General features: G+C 41.0%; 2 protein-coding genes across 6 annotated transcripts in view; both read left to right on the forward strand.

The window, feature by feature from the left end:
• The window catches only part of rps9 (ribosomal protein S9), a 145,786-nt gene extending 143,182 nt beyond the window's left edge, over nt 1-2,604 (forward strand). The window contains exons 1-5 of one of the 3 annotated variants that reach the window (XM_020093127.2): nt 402-522; nt 1,178-1,290; nt 1,396-1,518; nt 1,695-1,881; nt 2,357-2,604. In XM_020093127.2, the coding sequence (XP_019948686.1) occupies nt 1,194-1,290; nt 1,396-1,518; nt 1,695-1,881; nt 2,357-2,534 (585 nt within the window). In that variant the 5' untranslated portion in view covers nt 402-522; nt 1,178-1,193 and the 3' untranslated portion in view covers nt 2,535-2,604. Of the gene's footprint in view, nt 1-401; nt 585-1,174; nt 1,291-1,395; nt 1,519-1,694; nt 1,882-2,356 lie in introns of those variants that run through there. The other 2 variants (XM_069537583.1, XM_069537582.1) reach the window with 2 other exon arrangements.
• Nucleotides 2,605-2,826: 222 nt separating this feature from the next.
• Nucleotides 2,827-9,547, forward strand: mboat7 (membrane bound O-acyltransferase domain containing 7). 3 transcript variants are annotated; one of them, XM_020093034.2, is made up of 9 exons: nt 2,827-2,960; nt 4,355-4,466; nt 4,712-4,841; nt 5,264-5,390; nt 5,519-5,675; nt 6,072-6,267; nt 6,411-6,563; nt 6,754-6,930; nt 7,104-9,547. In XM_020093034.2, the coding sequence occupies exons 2-9, from the start codon at nt 4,391-4,393 to the stop codon at nt 7,513-7,515; spliced, it is 1,428 nt and encodes a 475-aa protein (XP_019948593.1). In that variant the 5' UTR covers nt 2,827-2,960; nt 4,355-4,390; the 3' UTR covers nt 7,516-9,547. The 3 variants fall into 3 exon arrangements, with proteins under 3 accessions (XP_019948593.1, XP_069393678.1, XP_019948594.1); XM_020093035.2 differs by having other exon boundaries at nt 2,854-2,960; nt 4,387-4,466; XM_069537577.1 differs by lacking the exon at nt 7,104-9,547 and having other exon boundaries at nt 6,754-6,934.
• Nucleotides 9,548-9,939: the final 392 nt, after the last annotated feature.

Consider the following 9,939-nt stretch of genomic DNA (forward strand, 5'->3'; position numbering starts at 1 on the left):
AATAATTAAATACCGAAATAAATGAGTAAATACATGAAAAGATGAAAATATAAATACAGTTAGCTGAGGGAAAGGTTTATTTATACAGTTCTGCATTTATCTATTCAGGCATTTCTACATTTAATCACATGTTTATTTATCCAGCAAATGTACTTATATATCTGATACACACATCCAGGACCAAAACTACCACAATTAAAATTAAATGAATATAGGACTCATTATAAAAACCAATACATGCAGAAATAAATGAGTAAATACATGAATAAATAATAAAAATAAATGTAGTTACGTGAAGGGAAAGTTTATTTAACAATGTACTTGTTTCATTTTAATTTTTGGGAATTCAGTTCTTTCAGCACTTTTCTCATAAACCTCCTGTGACCGACAGAGGGCGAAAACACCAACTTCCGCTCCGGTGCAGAGGGGCACGACGGGATATGTAGTGCGTGCGTCATGCCCTATAAAGCTGATGTGACTTCCTGTAACGTCCTCTTTACTGCGCCAGCCTGAGCGACACAGGTACGATGAGCGGCCTCCTGCTGCACTAACACACAGAGACGCCACATTTGAAGTATTTAAATGTACAGAAGCTTGTGTTTAATACAGAGAAGCTGTTGTACTTTGGATAATGTGTATTTTAAACCGCCCGCTTTGCATTTTGCGATTGTTAAAGAGGGAAATTGTAACTCGGCTAAGCTAACGTTAGCTTGTACCGGTGAAAACGTGGTGCGGTGCAGCTGCGGCCTGGTCTTGTGGCTGACAGAGTGCGGGTTTCCAGCGCATACTGACACAGATTCTATAAGTGAATGTATTCTTTATAGTGTTAACTCGAACACAAACTATGTGTTTCATCACGATCTCGTAGTTTACGATACTAAACTAGTTAATCGTGTAATTCTGAGTCAATCCAATTGAGGTTGCCAACAAACAGATTAACTTTAAAACTAGTGATTTCTAACCATAACTTCCGATGTGATTAGTTCAGTTTTACAGAGCAGTCAGTGAACTCTGAGTAAATCAAAGCCAGCTGATTCGGTATGAGTGAGATTAGCTTTTTTAATGATCATGTTATGATTACAACTGTCTCAGTTTTGCATCGCTCATACTTTCTGAAGTTTGTCAGAATACTTGTTTTCTCCTCTGGCTAACTTTGTCTAATGTCCTCGTGTTGCAGGCACTTCTAAGCCGCCATGCCCGTTGCCAGGAGTTGGGTTTGTCGCAAGACATACGTCACCCCCCGCCGTCCCTTCGAGAAGTCCCGTCTCGACCAGGAGTTGAAACTCATTGGTATGCTCTGGCTTTATTAATAGAAAAAGTCGATTTAAGAATTAACGCTCTGTTGCTTTCGTATTTTATCGATTTGGCTTGACTGTTGCGATCTGTTCTCCCCAGGCGAGTATGGTCTGAGGAACAAGCGTGAGGTGTGGAGGGTCAAGTTCACCCTGGCCAAGATCCGCAAAGCTGCCAGAGAGCTGCTGACTCTGGATGAGAAGGAACCCAAGCGTCTGTTTGAAGGTAAACCAATAAGTCCACGCTACATTTATCATTATATTGGCCGATGATTTAAATATCAACTGTCAGACTTCCTATGGTGTCAAGAATTCCTCGTGAATGAGGCCTAAACTGTCAATTTAAATGCCAGACACAATGTCTTTGGAACTGTAGGTCAATGGTGTTTTATTTTTTTCCAGGTAATGCTTTGCTCAGGCGTCTGGTGAGGATCGGTGTGCTGGATGAGGGTAAGATGAAGCTCGATTACATCCTGGGCCTGAAGGTTGAAGATTTCTTGGAGAGGAGGCTGCAGACACAGGTCTTCAAGCTCGGACTCGCCAAGAGCATCCACCATGCCCGTGTCCTCATCCGCCAGAGGCACATCCGGTAAGTTATGATGCTCCTGTGGAGCATATGTCAAACATAAAAGGGTATTTAAGTCTTCTGAGGGACTCACAAGAAACTGTTGATGCTTCCTGTTCCATCAGAGGACCACCAGCTTGTAACACTGTCCGCTGAGGTCAGTTAAACATTTCAGAAAGGTCAATTCGGTATCAAAACCGTACACCTTGTCAATAGACATTGCCCAGAGACAATCCTGCCGCCGAGGGCTCAGACTGTGCCTCTGGTGTTGTGGCTGTCAGGTAAGGTACAGGGATTGCACCTCAGGCAATTGTAGTGCTCGTTTTATACCCCATGTTGTGATGACTGGCTCATTAAGAAATGTTTTGACTTTATGTCATAGTCCCTGTAAATACACCCAGCAGTAAAAGATGATATAGTGCACTAGATGGTAAAAGCTCAAGACTAAATTTGAGTTAGTTTGTCATCAATTAAATTTCTTTCATCTTTCTGTCTGCAGTGTGCGCAAGCAGGTGGTGAACATCCCCTCCTTCGTGGTGCGCCTGGACAGCCAGAAGCACATCGACTTCTCCCTGAGGTCGCCGTACGGTGGCGGACGCCCAGGCCGCGTCAAGAGAAAGAACGCCAAGAAGGGCCAGGGTGGAGCTGGAGGAGCTGACGATGAGGAGGAGGATTAAGAAGGATGAATTCCAGGGACTGTTAAAACTTCCTGTTTTCAATAAAAATATGGTCTGACCAGAAAACTGACTTGTGTTTTGGCTTTTTTTTAAAGGTTATAAATTATATATTTTTGCCATTTCTTTGTACCATCAATCAAATGTTATATTAATCAAATGAAGATGAACACAGATGTATATGAATTCTGTGTAGAGGGGAAAGTCGCTTCAAAACGTTGCTGGCACAGAAGCATGTGTAGCCCCTGGTATCAGAAAGCTAAAGTCCACCCCCCCTACAGTGAAAGTGGTACCGTCCTGGTACATGACGTGACGTCATCTTCCCTCGACCGGAAGTAAAAGCGGTAGATGTGAGCAGGGCACGGTGCTGTGGATGTTATAGCTCTTCTGGTGACTGGAGTCTTCTGACCGGAGAGATTAAACACAGATGTGAGTAATGGAAAGTTAAAACTGCTTATTCTTATAACTTGATGACCATAGTATCAAGTGAGTGACACGTGTCAACACGTTTTAACTGTGAATACAGATGTTGGTAAAATATCGATATCTTCATAAACAACGCTGTGAATGAAGTGTGCGCATTTCTTTAAGTATCTAGTGACACAACCTCCGCTGCTTATTCATTATATATAAGAGCACAAGCTCCGACATGTTAAACCATGTTATGTAATATTGCTGTTTAATGTGTTAATGAACCTTTTGTGATTCACTGTCCACAACCATCGTTGCTTCGGTGTTTCATGCAGCTTCCGGGACGTTGCATTCACAGTGGTTGTTTTCACATTTCACGCTAGAACATGTTGTGAAATCCAACCTGAAGATTTCTCAAATGTTGCTGCTGCTTCAAACTTAATCTCTACTCTGATCAGACAGTGGAAGCAGGAAGCACTGAGACAAATGGCAGATCACGGAACTTAAATCAGATAATTAATGACTTTATTTGTATTGCACCTAAACAAGTTTAGTTGCTTCTCAAAATCCATGGCAGAAAATGAATATATGTGTCGGTATTTGGTGTTTTGACTATTAAAACAAGCCCCAGTGTTGAAAAGTACGATTAAGAAAGTTTAATTTTGATCTTGTACTTAGCCTAAGTATTCACATCTCATTGTGTACTTCTACTCCACTACATGGAAGGAAATATTACACTATTAATACCACTCAGCTGCCATGCAGCTTTGGGGACTTCTCAAAGTTAAGTTTGTGCTTAAAGAAACAAATGTCTGAGCAGCAGCAGCTCAACTCATGAGATATGATCTCACACAGTTTCATTGAAGGAGCTGTTTGAAGCCCAAAGTCAAATGATTCAATCATTTACTAAACGTTTAGTTGGATTAAAAAAATTAGTGACAGTTTGTTGACCTGACCTAAATTGGAAACTGGATTAAACTGTACATAAAGTAGCTGTTAGATAGAACTGTCAGATATCAGGCATGGCGGTAAAGTAATTTTAGTTTTTATACTACTTCTGTACTTGATATATGACCTATACATGATTAATAAATAAACTCTGCTCTATTTTTTGTAGATATGATAAAAAGTACAGTGGATCCTTTACTCTGTTAAACCTCACATTCACTAAATTAAAAATGTTATTGTCAAAAACCTCTCTGGCCTTATTTCTTCACTTTATAAGGGGATTTGAACACAGCCCTTTCTCTTTATAAGTAAATGTTATGGAAAAACATTCACCTCTAATTTGCAATATTTTCTGAACCAGCACAAACACCCGTTGTAATTCTTTGCTTCATCAAGGCAGTGGGTAATCTGCTGCAGTGTTGTATTGTCTCCATCATATTTGCATTGTTTTCCATTTGCGTAAGTTTGGAGCTGAGTCGTGTTCCTGTGCCGGTAGAGCGATGTCTCCCGATGAGCTGGTGTACTTGGGAATTCTCGCTGCCTCCATCCCTGCTGGATTCCTCTTCCGCTACCTCAGTGAGTATTTTGTTTAAGATCATGAAATCCATCTCATATGATACTGTTTCCTTTTCTGTGCAAAGGATTTCAGCATCTGAAATCAAATGGATGATTGTACGACCTCTGTATAGAGTGTGAACACTTGTGAAATGGTGATGGGTCTGTTGTGTTTAGGTTCCACCTGCTTTGATTGACAGTAAATTCAAAAGCAGTTAAAAGTTTCCTGTATGTCGTTTAATTGTGGAACTTTGCTCGGATTTCAGGTCCGCCTGGGAAGCAGGGAGCAGCTCTTCTCCTGGGCCTCTCCATCACCATTGCCACGTGTAATATCCACACACTGCACTCTCTGGTGACAGTGATTGGAACATGGATCATTATAAAGAGCAGCTGGAGGTGAGTTAACATCTTCATGTGTTTACAAAATCATTTTCACTACATGTCAGTGTTAGTGCAAAAGTCAGGATCTGCAGAATGCAGCTACTTTTAGTGCTGATTGTTGGGCCCTTTATTTCTTCCTTCACTTACAGCTTTTGTGTACACGTGAATGTCTTTGTGTACAAATCAAATTTTTTAGTATAATTGTGGTTTTTCGTCTGTTAAAAAAATAATTAAAGTAGAATGTCACTCTACAACACAAGGCTCAACAATGCCATTAAATTCAATCAAGTGTTGCATCCACACCAACATTAATGAGTTCTTTCTTGGCCCAAGTCCCATTCTTCAATCGAGATTCATGGAAATCAGTTGAGTACTTTTTATAACTGTGCAGACGTAACACATGAACTCACTCGTAACTTTTGTCCCTTGACTGCAAGACACGCCCCAGCACTGAGTCTCAGCTGGACGTTTATCTACCTGCTCTTCTTCCGGCTGGTCACATGGTTCGGTCTGCCATCACCGACACCATTTGCCAATGCCGTCCAGCTTCTTCTCACTCTCAAGGTACGGAAACACAGGAGGAGACGATTACATCTGTTCAGCTAAGACATCAGCAGATTCCTCTATCATCACAACCCAGTGTCTTTACAATCTTTGTTGACCTTTTTTGTGTCTTGCTGTTTTTACCCCAGATGGTGAGTTTAGCCAATGAGGTGTACACTTTCCACATGGAGAAGAAAAAGGAATTGAGCTCTTTTTCTAAGTCTCCTGTCGTCGGTGGTCTGTCCGAGGAGCCCTCTCTCTACGATATTCTGTCCTATAGCTACTGTTATGTGGGTATAATGACCGGTACGTGGAAATGTCTCCTCAGAATATTCTCTCTTTTTCAGTTTAGCTGTAAAGTGAACAATTGAAAATTGTGCACGATGTTTTTGTTTGTGAGCTGTTGATCCATTTGCTTTTGCATGAATTTTAACTGTTGTCTCTCTTTGTCTCGCTCTCCGCTACTTGTCCAATATTGTGTGAGTCCATATTGTCTTCAGTATTATATCTAAATCCTTTTTTAAATTACTTTTCTTTTTGTTTTTTTCCTCTGTTCTTCAAAAACACCCTCTCTTCGTTTGAACCCCATTGTCCTCCACTTGTTCCCCCTTGTGTCTCACATTATCATGATTGTCCATTGTCTGTCACTGTCTTCTCAACACTGCCTTTATTCCTTTATCTCATCGGCCCATCTCGGTAAAGGTCCCTTCTTTCGCTTCCAAACGTACGTTGACTGGCTGAGGCAGCCGGCGCCCCTGGCCCTCCCCGGCTTGGCACCGTGCCTGCAGCGTTTGAAGCTGGTTCCGGTCTACGGCGCTTTGTTCCTGGCCGTAAACTCTGTCTTTCCTCTGGCTTATGTTCGCACAGACGACTTCCTGGATCAAAACTATTTCTTCAGGTATTGTGGTATTCAAATTGTTATTTTTTATGTAATCTCATGCAATCATTTTGGTAATAACTTTATAGAAGATAAATAAAATAGGCATAAATAAACAGAATTGTTATTTAGTGTTTAGATTTCTCTGTTTTCTCTATTACCAGGTTGTTCTACATGATAGCGGTGTTCTTCGTGTTTCGGATGCGTTTCTATGCAGCCTGGTGTGGAGCTGAGGCCGGGTGTATCAGTGCAGGTCTGGGCTGTTATCCAGAAAAAGCACTGTCCAAACCTGGAGGAGGACCCACAGTCACCTACAGGTACATCACCATTGGAATAATACATATATTAAAAGAGTATGCATCAATATCTACACCTGTGTAAATAAAGTAATGCAGTAAAATGTGATTGCAGTGCTAACTGACATTTTTGAATGTGTGTAGTTCGTGGTTTTGTTAAATACTTTTGATATTTACGTCAGTGTCTTGTCTCTTTTTAAAATGTCTTCAGTCCTGATCCCTCAGTGGAAGAGACATACGACTTCAAAACCATCCAGAACATTGACTGCTACAACACGGACTTCTGTGTGAAGGTCCGACACGGCATGCGTTACTGGAACATGACGGTGCAGTGGTGGCTGCATCACTACATCTACCCCAACTCCCCCTTCAAAGCCTACACTCTCAGGTGAGGCTGAGTGTGTGCTGCTGGTTGTGTACCACTTAATGGGACCGGAATTTTGTACACAAAGCGTAACGTCCTTATTTCTTTAATCTGAAGTAAATCTGATAACAGAGGGAAAATGCTCACAGTGTTTCTGTTTGACTTTAACATCTCTCCTGTCTTTCTTCAACTCTCAGGGCGGGCTGGACTATGTTTATCAGCGCCTACTGGCACGGACTACACGTGGGCTACTACCTCTCCTTCCTCACCATCCCCTTGTGCATCGCAGCCGAGTCCGCCATGGAAGCCTCCGTCCGAGCTAAACTGGGTCCTCGTGGTCAGAACATCTTCGACTGGGTCCACTGGTTCTTGAAGATGAGGGCCTACGACTACATGTGCATGGGCTTTGTGCTGCTCAAGGCCTCTGACACCATCAACTACTGGACGTCCATCTACTTCATCATGCACATCATCGCTGTTTGCTGCATAGTAGTGGGCAGGGTGCTGAAGGGAGGGAGAGGGGAAGGGAGGAGAGGGGACAAGGAGGAGAAAAGAGAGGGAGGGAAAGGAGGGGAAGTGAACAAGAAACCTGGAGAAAAAACAGACTAAAGGGAGGTAAAGAAAAGAAGGGATGCTTTTTCGGACACAAGGAGCTAATTTTAGAGACGTTCCAACATAATTTGCAACAACACCCCAATACAAGTCCAACAAGATATCCAGTGAGAAAAGTTCAACTCAATTTTATTAAATGCAAATACACAGTCAGACAGTAGTGTCACATGTAAATGTCGGTAAATTGTCGCCACTGGAGACATTGCATATACAAGTACTGTGAACACTGGTGGAGGAATGTTTGAGCACAATGAATGTTACTTTTGTATTGAGAGGTAACCTGAGCATCTGCCTGTACTTACTGTGTGATTTACTCCGAGATATCGTGCTCAGTCTTAAGTGTGTTTGGAGCCGCAGAGCTCGTCATTGACACGTCAAACCAGTGTAACCATCAGAATTATTACCACAACCAACAAATCATTTCAGCAGCGCTCAGTATTGTGTTACAGTACGTTTATACTGGAGTAAAGAATGAATGGATTCTGATGGTAAACATGTTAGCATGGCGTCATCTTCAGGGCTCAGCTGTCATGACCTGCATGTTAATACCAGTCCCTCTGTAGATAGATAGAAACATCTCTGTGTTCTTGACCAGTAGAAGAGATCTTCACGTGTTGCCCAAACTTCCTTGAATGCTTTGATCTTTAAAGCTAGGGTCACTAGGCCTCCTCCTGGCCTCCAGCTGACCGTGCTGATACAGCCACGCTTTGAACTTTCTATTGGTTGATTTTCCTCAACCAGACTTCTGTTTGCTTTTCAATGTTGAGGATGTTGTTTTTAGTCCGATCGTGTGTGAGTGTAATTTATGAATTGTGTGGAACAAAAGGATTTTGCTGCTGTTTTGCATCTCAAATCAACACCAACAGCAAACAGACTCAACTCAATTATGTTTCTAGTTAGATTTAGAAAAACGATATTGTAAAATGCACTTTGTTGCAGTGATACATGGATTATGGTGCACAGTGAAACTGGTTTGGTGTTGACGGAGCACAAGGTCCAGATTACATCTCTATGGCTGCCCAACAACACAAGGACCTCTGTATGTGTTTAAATAAGATGAAGCATTTTCAGCTTTATTATTAGTGGCTAATTATTTCTGTGTGATATAATTTTCTCTGTTTGTATTTGATCTTTCCTTACATTTGTACCTATTAACCTCTCAGCTCATATCAGGGTACTGCATGCACTGACACCTCTATAAGTAGTGTTGTATCCGGTGAAGAGAGTGCCATGTGAAAAACATTAACAGTCCATTCACTGCCAAAATGTCTGTACTGCCATCGGGGACCATTCAGGGTTGGGACCAAACGTTTGATACAAAGTGGCGTGCTAACATCGTTTAATAAAAAGATGCCGACGTCAGTATGGAAAACAGCACAGTTTATTCTGGGCGATACAGTGGAAATTATATCACAATGTTAATTAAATGATTTTACAGTATTGATAAATGTCACAATATTAAAAAATGTTTGCAAATCACATCAGACCGATCTAAGGCTATACAAACTGAACAATGAACAAATGAACAAACTGAAACAGATCTTTGGAACAATATGCTTCTGCAAAAAGTTGAACACTTACTTATATGAGCATGACTGAATGCAGAATCTAAATGTATCTTTTTTTCTGTGTTTTGTTTGATTCTGAATTCGACTTGAGTGAATGGAGATAATTCAAGTAACAAAAATTGCATAGATTTTATGTTTTGCTGCTTCTCTTTGCCAAACCTCAACCTTTCCAGAAATCCGTTTATTCAGTTTTTATTATTACACCAGAGTGATGTTCTTTTGGCTGTTTGTCCATTTTGTTTACACTTTTTTTGCCTTAGTTTCCTTCACCAACTGTAACACTCCCTGCTCTGTAAGTGTTACATGTGGAGTGACAGTACACGTACGCCGTTCCTCACCGATATTACTTGTCTTCTCTTTTTAAAGTCTACATTTAATGTGGTTGTGGATGAATCATTTGTTCATTACAAACTTCATGTTGACTGTGTGTAAATAAAATCAAGATGAAACTTGTGGAAAAAGGCTTCTGTACGCCACATTTTTTCACTTGTCGGTCTGGAAAATCATCAACTGCAGCTTTAGTGAACACAAACACATCTGCGTAGTTACCTCACAACAGTGCTTCAGTGCTTTCTCTCAGCTAAGTGTGTGTGTCGCTAACTCAAGTGTTAACTCAGGGTCAAGTAATTCATATTTGTATTTCAACATGCAAACAGGAAATTTGTGTGTCTGTCTCTCAAAAACTCCAATGCTGAAAAAATTCCTGCACAAATTCAAGTTAACGAAACTTGAAATGCTTCGACTGCGACAAAACGTTTTTACACACACACAGAAGATGATATACAACTACAATACTGATTCATTCACATCATTAACTTGTTTTATATTTATTTTGTGTTTTTCATTTGAATTC

The sequence above is a fragment of the Paralichthys olivaceus genome, chromosome 13, assembly GCF_024713975.1.
Source record: "Paralichthys olivaceus isolate ysfri-2021 chromosome 13, ASM2471397v2, whole genome shotgun sequence".
NCBI classification, from domain to species: Eukaryota; Metazoa; Chordata; class Actinopteri; order Pleuronectiformes; family Paralichthyidae; genus Paralichthys; species Paralichthys olivaceus.